At 57.4% G+C, this 10433-nt stretch overlaps 1 protein-coding gene across 1 annotated transcript in view; it reads right to left on the bottom strand.

Annotated features, from left to right (window-relative positions):
* OCA2 (oculocutaneous albinism II) overlaps positions 1-10433 on the bottom strand; it is a 24653-nt gene that overhangs the window by 10813 nt on the left and 3407 nt on the right. The window contains exons 6-16 of the mRNA XM_014546211.1: positions 9211-9283; positions 7684-7841; positions 6409-6491; positions 6149-6302; positions 5051-5122; positions 4333-4398; positions 3440-3496; positions 2535-2659; positions 1483-1621; positions 784-916; positions 3-17 (exon numbers count right to left, since the gene is read on the bottom strand). Coding sequence (XP_014401697.1) covers positions 3-17; positions 784-916; positions 1483-1621; positions 2535-2659; positions 3440-3496; positions 4333-4398; positions 5051-5122; positions 6149-6302; positions 6409-6491; positions 7684-7841; positions 9211-9283 — 1075 coding nt within the window. The remainder of the gene's footprint in view (positions 1-2; positions 18-783; positions 917-1482; positions 1622-2534; positions 2660-3439; positions 3497-4332; positions 4399-5050; positions 5123-6148; positions 6303-6408; positions 6492-7683; positions 7842-9210; positions 9284-10433) is intronic.

Here is a 10433-nt window from a genome sequence, read left to right as displayed (position 1 = left end):
GATTTCGTGCTTCAGCTCTGCAGCGAGAGGAAGCCAAGGCCGGGGCCTCCTGAAGCCTCGGGGGCCGGCAGACACCTGCTTCCCTCTCCGCCGCCCAGAACAAGACACACGGCCCCTCCCAGCCGCGCCCGGGGATGCACAGATAAAACCTGGCCCACACCCACCGGCGCCTCCCAGCACCGCCTGACTGTCACGGACGCAGGAGACACAGCTGACTTTTAAAAGTTACCGTGGATGCAAAGCAATGTCACTTCTTTTTTAAAAAGATATTTTTACTGGTTTCAGAGAGGAAGGGAGAGAGAGAGAGAGAGAGAGAGAGAGAGATTCTGATGAGAGAGAATCATGGACCGGCTGCCTCCTGCACATCCCACACTGGGGATGGAGCCCGCAACCTGGGCCTGTGCCCTGACCGGGAATCGAGCTGTGACCTCCTGGTCAGCCACAGAGCTACGCTGGCCCAACTAAAGTCATGTGATTTCAAGTCTGGGTGAAGAATTTCCTTTATGCTCATCTGAGCACATGTTTATTGATGAGAGAGAGAGAGAGAGAGAGAGAGAGAAACATGGATGTGACAGAGACACATCGATTGGCATCCATGGGTGGCCTCCCGCACGCACCCTGACTGGGGCCGGGGATCAAACCTGCAACCCAGGAACATGCTCTTGACTGGGAATCGGACGCTCTAACCACTGAGCACACCAGCCTTGCTCTGGCGGCTTCCCCGGGGGAACAAGACCACCCGGTGGTGCGCGCGGGTCTAAGTGACAAGGGGCTGGCACTCACCCACAATCTCACTGGGCTCCTTGTTGTACAGCTTCCTGTTCCAGTAGAGGAGCCGGAGCAGCGGGAAGGAGAAGAGCAGAACGAAGCAGATCCCCACGAACATGTGGGCCGTGAACCCCGCGAAGTCCAGGCCCTGGGGACGGACAGGGAGACTCAGGGACGGGCCTCCCGCCCCAACGACACCGCCCCCGCGCCCCACGGAGGAACGTCAGTCCCCAGGCCTGTCACCGACGGCTGTCAGCCAAGCCTTTCCCTAAAAATGCATCAGAAGGAGCCCGGCCGGCGGGGCTCGGTGGCTGAGCGTCGACCTATGAACCAGGAGGTCAGGGTTCGATTCCCCGCTGAGGGCACAGGCCCGGGCTGCATGCTCGGTCCCTAGTGTGAGGCGTGGAGGAGGCAGCCGATCCATGCTTCTCTCTCATCACTGACGTTTCTCTCTCTCTCCCTCTCCCTTCCTCTCTGAAATCAATGAAAACTTATTGTTTTTAAATCCGTTGGAGCGAGAATGAATTCAGACCACTCAGCTCTACTCGGACGGCCAGTCCCCCAGCCTCCCCCTCGCGGGCGGGCCAACAGCACGTCATGTGCAGGGAGGACATGGGCACGGGGTCTCCTACAGGCCCCGCGCTGAGCAGGATGCGAGTGGGCGAGGAGGCGGGTCTGGGCTTCGCGGGGGCCGCCCGGGGGCCTGGCACGCACCATCTTCCTCAGCTCCTGGTTGGACACGATCATGACGTTGGGCGGGTCCCCGATGGCGGTGGCAGCGCCTCCGATGTTGGTGAAGATCACTTCCGCGATCAGGACTTGCCGGGGGTCCAGGTTGAGCACCTCGCACAGCCTGCCACAAGCAGAGAAACGTGGCTCCGTGGCTGAGCGTCGACCGGTGGACCAGGAGGTCACGGCTCCATTCCCGGCAGGGCACACCCCGGGTGGCGGGCCCCATCCCCCGTGGGGACGTGCAGGAGGCAGCCGGTCCACGGTTCTCTATTATTGGTGTTTCTCTCTCTCTCTCCCTCTCCCCTCCTCTATGAAATCAATACAAATATAAGACCTAAAAAGCCCCAGACACAAATAGAGGAGGATGGGAAAGGCCTATGTGCAACTTAAATGGGTTCTCTATTATTGGTGTTTCTCTCTCTCTCTCCCTCTCCCCTCTTCTATGAAATTAATACAAATATAAGACCTAAAAAACCCCACACACAAATAGAGGAAAGTGGGAACGGCCTATGTGCCACCTAAATATTTTTAGAGTTTGTACAAGGGAAGTGTGTACACACACACATGCACACACGCACACACACACATGCAGACTCACACACACGCACAAACACACACACGCACATACAGGAAAGGCAATGCTGGGGATGAACAACAACAACACTACAGGTCGGGGTGTGTGCAGGAGGCAACCAATCGATGTGTCTCTCTCACATCGATGTTTCCCTCTGTCTCTCCCCCGCCTTCCACTCTCCCTAAAAATCAGTGGAAAAATACCCTCAGGTGAGGATTAACAACAACAAAATTTTAGCCAAAGCGTTGGACACGGCACCTCTGGAACACAGTAGCCCACGACATGGCCTCTTCTCAGACGCCAACACCCTAACGCCCCTGCCCTTGAACGACGCCCTCTGACCTCAGAGGAGGAACTCGCGCCCCACTCCACAGAGAAGCGGGGTCTTCCGGGCTGACAGGAGGGGCCCTCCCTCCTCCCAGCTCAGAGCCCCGCCGCGCGTGCCGCTCTGCACACCCACCTGATGGTCACGGGCGTGAAGAGGAGCGAGGTGGTGACGTTGTCCAGGAAGGCGGAGAGGACAGCGGCGAAGAGGCACAACATGATGATCATGGCCCACACCCGCCCCCGGGACAGTCGATAGGCCTGCGACACAGCAGACGGGACGGGCCGGGGTCAGCGGGTGGGAGGCGGGCGCAACTTTCCCCGAGGGGCTCTGAGCACCAGGGGTCGGAGTGCACAACGCTCGGGGGCCAGGAGCTCGGGGGCCGGTGTGGGGGCTGAGCAGCATCGCCCGGGCACCGAAAGGTCGCCGGTTCGATTCCCCGTCGGGGTACACGCCCGGGTTGCGGGCTTGACCCTCATCGGGGGACGTGCAGGAGGCAGTTTTTCTCTCTCTCGGGTGGGGGGGTGGGAGGCGGGCGCAACTTTCCCCGAGGGGCTCTGAGCACCAGGGGTCGGAGTGCACAACGCTCGGGGGCCAGGAGCTCGGGGGCCGGTGTGGCTGGGGCTGAGCATCGCCCGGGCACCGAAAGGTCGCCGGTTCGATTCCCCGTCGGGGTACACGCCCGGGTTGCGGGCTTGACCCTCATCGGGGGACGTGCAGGAGGCAGTTTTTCTCTCTCTCTCTCCGTCTCCCTTCCTCTTTGAAATCCCAACAGAGCCACATCAGCCAGGGCTTGAAATCAATAAAAATACATTAAAAAAAATAAAATCAATACGCATATCCTCAGGTGAGGATTAAAAAACTGAAAACGGTGCTCAAAGCCGGCAAACATCCCTCTCCCTGTCCCTTCCTCTCTGAAAGCAACAAAAATCTAAAATAAGTCAATGAAATAGTAGCGTTATTTATCAAGTATGTAACAGTAGGAAATAAGTAAAATCAACAAATACATACCTAACTATTCCTTGCTACATTGCACTTACCTTGACAGCACAGTAATCAAAGAATCCGGTTTCTGAAAATATGGCTACTAGGATCATCTGCGGGGAGAGGAGAAGGGGGACGAGGCGTCAGAGGGGCTGGGCACGTCTGTGCTCGGAAGCTGCCCGTCACTGCGCTGGGGCCGTGCTGAGCGGACTCCGCCTGCGGGCCCTGCGTGGAGCCACTTGCTGGAGGCTGGCACCTGCGTTTGGTCCAGGGCATGCACCCCAAGTACATGGTCACCCCCCCAAACCCCCCGAACCTTCACAGCAAACACAGCTGCTGTTACTGCTCCAGGGACCTGGGGGCAGAGACGGGAGGTGACACTCCCACAAACTAGAAGCCGGAGGCAAAGGGCCTGGATGCGGCCCGAGCAACACCACTGGCTCCATGCTGACGGGGCCACACTCCGTTTCCTCAGATAAACAGCTTCCGTCACCCACGGCCCAAGACGTGCAGATAAGAGCAGGCGCAGGGCACGCTCACCCTCTGGGCTGTGTGTGAGCCCAGGTCGCTACTCAATGCGTTTCTTCCTATTGACGACGCTGAGCTGGTGGGAATACGCACCCTCGGTGACCCCAAAAGGCAACTTGACGCCTGGCCCTTGACCCCAGCGGTCTGAGCTGAACCCTGACCTCTGACCAGAGAATAACCTCTGGCCTGGTTCCTGAGCACATCTGAAGGCGTGACGCCCGGTCTTAGAACTTATACTTGGGCTGTGACACGGGTTTGCTCCTGACGCCCTTTATCTCCCAGGGGGACACGTAGGTGCTGCTGATCCGCTCCTGCCGCCGAGGCCCTGGAGGCTGATCGGGTGTCTCTGCTACAAGAAGGACCGGCAGCGGCGGCAGCAGCGGGGACAGCCCGGCCGGGGGGCGCGCCGGGGCCGGATTACCATGCCGAACAGCAGGGCCAGCGTCTCGAAGTCGATCCACTCCACCACGTGGGTGAGGCTGGGTCTCTGCGAGGAAGCAGAAAGCCGCCCGTCAGTCCTGGGGGTGCCGGGCCTCCTGCGGGCACCCTGCCCCTACCAGGCGCCCCGCCTGCGCCAGAGCCAGAGCCAGACTCCGCGTGTCCGTCCGCGGGCCTCGGAGCACATCGCGCTGAGAACCGGGGCGACCACGCATCCCAACGTCAGGCCTTTGCACTGAGTCGCAAGAAAAGCACATTTCTCTTCTTAAAAGGTTTGTTTTAGAGATGGAGACAGATACAGGAAATGACAGAGAGAGAGAGAGTGAGAGAGAGAGAGAGAGACTAACGGAGAACACTCCTCAGAGCCATGAGGTCTGTTAGTTCTGCCCTGGCCGGCGTTGCTCAGTGGTTAGAGCGCCGGCCTGCACACCAGTGTCGCAGGTTCGATCCCCAGTTCAGGGCACGTACCTGGGTTGCAGGCTCGATCCCCAGTCCTGGTGGGGGCACATGCGGGAGGCACCCAATCGGCGTGTCTCTCTCACATCGATCCCCCCCCGCCCCTCCCTCTCTCCTTCCCTCCTTTCTACTCTCTCTAAAAGTTGGGAACAGTATATAAAACAGTGGGAACCAGGAGCTGAGCCCAATCCCGGAGCCGTCCCTGGATCGGATGCTCCGCCCTCGATGGGAAATGCCCCACTTACGTCCCCAGTCACAGCCAGAGCCGCCAGCGCCGCCAGGGAGCCCAGCATGGCTGCCAGTGTCCTGTGGACGATCTGGAGAGAGACGCAGGACATGACTGGGGTCCAGTCCACGGGGGGGGGGTGTGGTGGTGGTGGTGGTGGTGGTGGTGTTAAAACACATAAAAGCCTGCGTTGGCGTCAGTCTGGGCCGGCCTGGCCATCCTATACCACATCTGTGAGCATGATGAATGCATCGGGGGTCCTCCTGTCCCACAAACCGGGCACCCCAACAGCACACACAGCCACCCTCACGCCTCCCCTGACGAAGCTGCTTTTCTTTCCTGAGGAATGAGGTGACCCCTCAAGCAGAAGCAGGAGGCTGGATACAGAAAGTAGCTTCTACCAGGAAGCCTGCAGGGCCCAAACTATGTAAATTTCAAAGGCTGCAAAATTATACAAAAAAAAAAAAAAGAGAGATGACAAACCCTAGCATAGCAGAGAAGTCTTTTCAAAAATAAACTGGCCTCGGACTGCATTTTTGAAATTCCTCGTGACCGTAACAGATTAGAGCATGTCGAATTTATTAAATGCCGACGTTCCGAACGGCATTCAGAGAAACAGGAGAGAGACCCAAAAAGAACTCAGCGGACACCCCTGGAAGCTGCTGAGGCAATAACTCGTTACCACGAAAATCAATAATTAAGGAAAAATCATTTATCTTGTGTTTCTGGCCCAAACTGTGTTTCACATTAGCAATGGTGCCCGGTGGATAGTAAAACCATCAGGAGCCCGGCCAGAGTGGCTCAGGGTTGAGCGTCGACCTGTGAACCAGGAGGTCACGGTTCCATTCCCGGTCAGGACACAGGCCCGGGTTGTGGGCTCCATCCCCAGTAGGGGGCGTGCAGGAGGCAGCCGATTCATAATTCTCTCTCTTCACTGTTTCTCTCTCTCGCTCCCTCTCTGAAATCAATAAAAATTTATTTTAAGAAATAATAAAATAAAATGATGGCAATGTCACTTCTTGGGAAAGACACTACCACCATTCGATGGAGACGCGGGAGCCCCCGACCAGCGAAAGGCACTGGCATGCGGTGAGGCTGGGACGGGCGCGAGGGTTACCTCGAATATGATCAGCACGTAGACCCCCGCGAGGATGGCGGCGGCCGCGGTCACCTGGGCTTCCACGCTGGCACGGAGGTGCTGGTGCGCCAGCAGCAGGGGCACCGCCCGGGGCTGCTGCAGGGCCGCGCGGACGCTGATGGAAACCCCGTCCCTGCAGACGGAGCACCAGTGCTCAGAGCATCTTACTGGCTGTCGGCAATGCCCCTCCCGTCCCTCCTTCCCACGCGAGCCCCCCACGGCCGTCACCGGAGGCCCACCTGCTCGGAACCTCGAAGGTCCTGCTCACCACCACGTGCTCGCTGCGTCGCGGGTCTAAGAACACGGTCCAGTTGTGAGTGACCTTGAAAGTCCAAGAGTGACACCGTGGTAAGGCTTTGACCTTGACCAGCACTGACCCGGGGCTGTGCTGTGTGGGTGCTGGTTTAGAATCAGAAAAGGGGAAAGAGAGAACCCGAGAGTCCCCCCGCCCCCCGACACGAGTAGCCCAGCCCACGGGGAGCTGGAGATGCCTGCACTTCGAAGGCCTTTGTGTGATTTTTAAAAATGTTTTTATTAATTTTTTTAGAGAGAGAGGAAGGGAGAGGGAGAGAAAGAGAAACATCAATGAGAGAGAAACATCATCAATCGGCTGCCTCCTGCACGCCCCACACTGGGGATCGAGCCTGTAACCCGGGCATGTGCCCTGATGGGGAATCGAACTGTGACCTCCTGGTTCACGGGTCCATGTTCAACCACTGAGCCATGCTGGCTGGGCCTGCAGGCCTCTGTCTTAGTGGGCAACATAGGAGAAACACTTGCCTAAAATGGCTACCCGTTTGCTCTGACCAAAGGGTCATGGGTTCGATTTCCGGTCATAGGCACATACCTGGGTAGTAGGCTCGATCCCTGGCCCTGGTCAGAAGAGGAGGCAACCCATCGATGTTTCTCTCTCTCCTTCTTCCTCCCTCCCTCCTGTCCTCTCTCTCTAAAAATCAATAGAAAAATATTAGAGGCCCAGTGCACAAACTTGTGCATGGGTGGGGTTCCTCAGCCTGCCAGCGATTGGGGCCGATCAGGCCATCTTGCCTGGTCCCGATTGGGGTCCGATGGGGGCCGGCCAGCCAGAGAGGGACCGAGGGAGGGCTCCAGGGCATGTCCGTCCCTCTCGCCCAGACACCAGCAGCAAGCTAACCTACTGGTTGGAGCATCTGCCCCCTGGTGGTCAGTGCACATCATAGCGACTGGTCGAGCGGTCGATCGGATGGTCAGACACTTAGCATCTTACGCTTTCATTATATAGGATTCTCTGGTGAGGATTAACAATGAAAATGTGCTTCCTAGTTTGATTTTACTGAAATGGCAAGATTTTGGAAATTGACGTAGAGAAAAGGGAGAAAAAGAGAATTTCAGAGACAGAGCAAAAGGCGAGGGTTCGCCAGATAATGGCCCCACTGCCTCCTGGCTCCCCATCCGGTCCGTTCGGGAGGAAAGTCGGTTTATAAAGCGCTGGGGTGAGTGTTCACAATTCCTTCCAAATAACTTAGAAGTAGGACCTGCTGGGGCCGCCGCCTGGAGCCGGGAGCACCGGCCTGCGTCACCTCCACCACCACATGCTCTTCTCTTCCCGGACGACTCGGGCCGCCGGCCACCAGGGCCCCTGCCAGGTCCACCCGGAGCAGCGTGGAGTCGGACCGGCTGCTGAGGTTCGCAGCTGGGGGGACGTTAAGGTGAGCACGGAGCAAGGAGAGGCCTGGAGTCCACCCCCTTCTCCAGCCCCCGGGGGAGGTGAGCCACGCCCAGATGGGAGAGAGACTACCATGGCAACCACAAACAGCGACACTGCCCACCTCTGACCAGATGCACACAAACCCCTCCATACGCTCATCTCCAAGCGTTCCCTCAGGACTATGGACCAGTGTCCGTGTCCCCCCAAAAATCCACGTCCAAGGCCTGGCCCCCCTGCCTGGCTGTGTAGAGATGGGGGGAGGGGGGAGGGCCTCTAAGGGAGCCACTGAGGCCAGCAGTGAGGCTCTGACCTGCCAGGATTAGTGTCCTTATAACAGGAGATGCCGGTCCTAACTGGCGTGGCTCGGTGGTTGAACGTCGACCTAGGAACCAGGAGGTCAGGGTTCGATTCCCGGTCAGGGCACATGCCGGGTTGCCAGCTCGATCCCCAGTAGGGGGCGTGCAGGAGGCAGCCGATCCACGATACTCACTCATCATGGATGTTTCTATATCTCTCTTCCTCTTCCCTTCCTCTCTGAAATCAATAAAAATATATCTTTTTTAAAAAAAGAGAGATACCAGCCCTGGCCGAGTAGCTCAGCTGGTTAGAGCAGCATCCTGACACACCAAGGCTGTGGGTTCGATCCCCGGTCAGGGCACACACAAGAACCAACGAATGAATGCATCAATAAGAGGTACAACAGACTGATGTTTGTTTCTCTCTCTCTCTCTCTCTCTCTCTCTCTCCCCCCACTCCCTTCCTCTCTCTAAAATCAATCAATAAAAAATGGTTTCAAAAGAGAGAGAGAAACATCAGAGAACTTTCACTCCACACAGAGCACCAAGACACACCTGGGAGGATGCAACAGGAAGGCGGCTGCCTGCAAGCCAGGAAGAGAGACCTCACCAGGCACCAGATCCGCCCGCAAGACCTTGGCCTTGAACTTCCAGCCCCCAGAACTGAGAAACGGTGTTGAATCCACACCGTCAGCCGGAGCTGACGCACACACTCGAACGTCTATCCTACACGCACGTCTGCCTTTTCACGACCAGCCAGGCCGCCTGCCAGGGGCCCAGAGAACACACAACGGGAAGAAACCAAGCCGTCGCCAGACCCAGGACCGGAACCCAGGCACCTGCAAGCGGCACCCGCCTCGCGTGGGGATGCTCGCCGCCACCCGCCCACCGCGGGCTCTCACAGCTCCCTCCCCTTCTGTCCCGAAGCCTCGTCCTTCACTCAGCGTCCTTGGCCTGTGCGGTGACCTTGGAACTGGGCTTGGGCGCCTCTCTGCTCTGTGACTCTCAGCCTCAGCCACCGTCCACCTCCCGCCCGGCACGGTTTTCGGTTTAGATACAGTAGCTTTCCAGCGGCGACACGGCCAGCAGCTGCCAGAGCTTCCCTTCGTCGGGATACAGGCTGAAGGAGACCTGCAGCGACAGAAGCACTTCAGGAGGGGCTTGTGGGTAAGCGCGACCCGGCTCACAGAGGATGGGTCACCGCTGAAAACAGGGGGAGGAGCCCTGGCCGGTGTGGCTCAGTGGCTAGAGCGTCGTCCTACGGACCAAAGGGTCCCGGGTTCGATTCCGGTCAAGGGCATGTGCCTCGGTTGCAGGCTCCTCCCCGGCCCGGGCCCGGTCAGGGCTGGTTCGATTCCGGTCAAGGGCATGTGCCTCGGTTGCAGGCTCCTCCCCGGCCCGGGCCCTGGTCAGGGCTCGTGCAGGAGGCAACCCATCGATGTGTTTCTCTCACATCGATGTTTTTCTCTCTCCCTCTCCCTTCTACTCCCCCTAAAAATCAATGGGAAAATATCCTCAGGGGAGGATTAAAAGAGAAAAATAAAAAGATAATAAAGCGATGGTAATGGTATTGCTTGATGTACCCCACATCCACCAGTTGACTCCGAATAGCCCCTCTTAGAGATTAGAATCAAATTCTGATCCGTTTTACTATCTTCAGCGACCATGGGGGCCTGGGCCCTGGTCAGGGTGCGTGCAGGAGGCAACCCATCAATGTGTTTTTCTCATGTCGATGTTTCTCTCTCTCCCTCTCCCTTCCACTCCCCCTAGAAATCAATGGGAAAATATCCTCGGGGGAGGATTAAAAGAGAAAAATAAAAAGATAATTGGGGGATGGTAATGGTATTGCTTGATGCACCCCACATCCACCAGTTGACTCCGAATAGCCCTTCTTAGAGATTAGAATCAAATTCTGATCCGTTCTACTATCTTTAGCGAACATGGACCTTGATTATTATTTTTTAAATATATATTTTTATTGACTTCAGAGAGGAAGGGAGAGGGAGAGAGATAGAAACATCAATGTTCTCTCCCTTCCTCTCTGAAAGCAACAAAAACATATTTAAAAACAAACAAACAAACAAACAAAACCCCACACACAACATGGCCCAGCCTGGCCGAGGCCCAGGGCACCGCCTCCAAAGGGCCAGGATATGCAGGGGCCCTCCCACGATCCCTGGACGGGGCGGGCCCCCCCCAGTAACCAGTGCTACTGCGTGGGGGTGAGGGACAGCTGGGGGGCCCCTGGAGGGAGTGGGGAGACCCAGGGGCAGCCAGTTGC

This window comes from Myotis brandtii, unplaced genomic scaffold (genome assembly GCF_000412655.1).
Source record: "Myotis brandtii unplaced genomic scaffold, ASM41265v1 scaffold435, whole genome shotgun sequence".
Classification (NCBI taxonomy): Eukaryota; Metazoa; Chordata; class Mammalia; order Chiroptera; family Vespertilionidae; genus Myotis; species Myotis brandtii.
The sequence above is the reverse complement of the archived record's forward strand: the minus strand, read 5'-3'. Positions and strand labels throughout refer to the sequence as shown.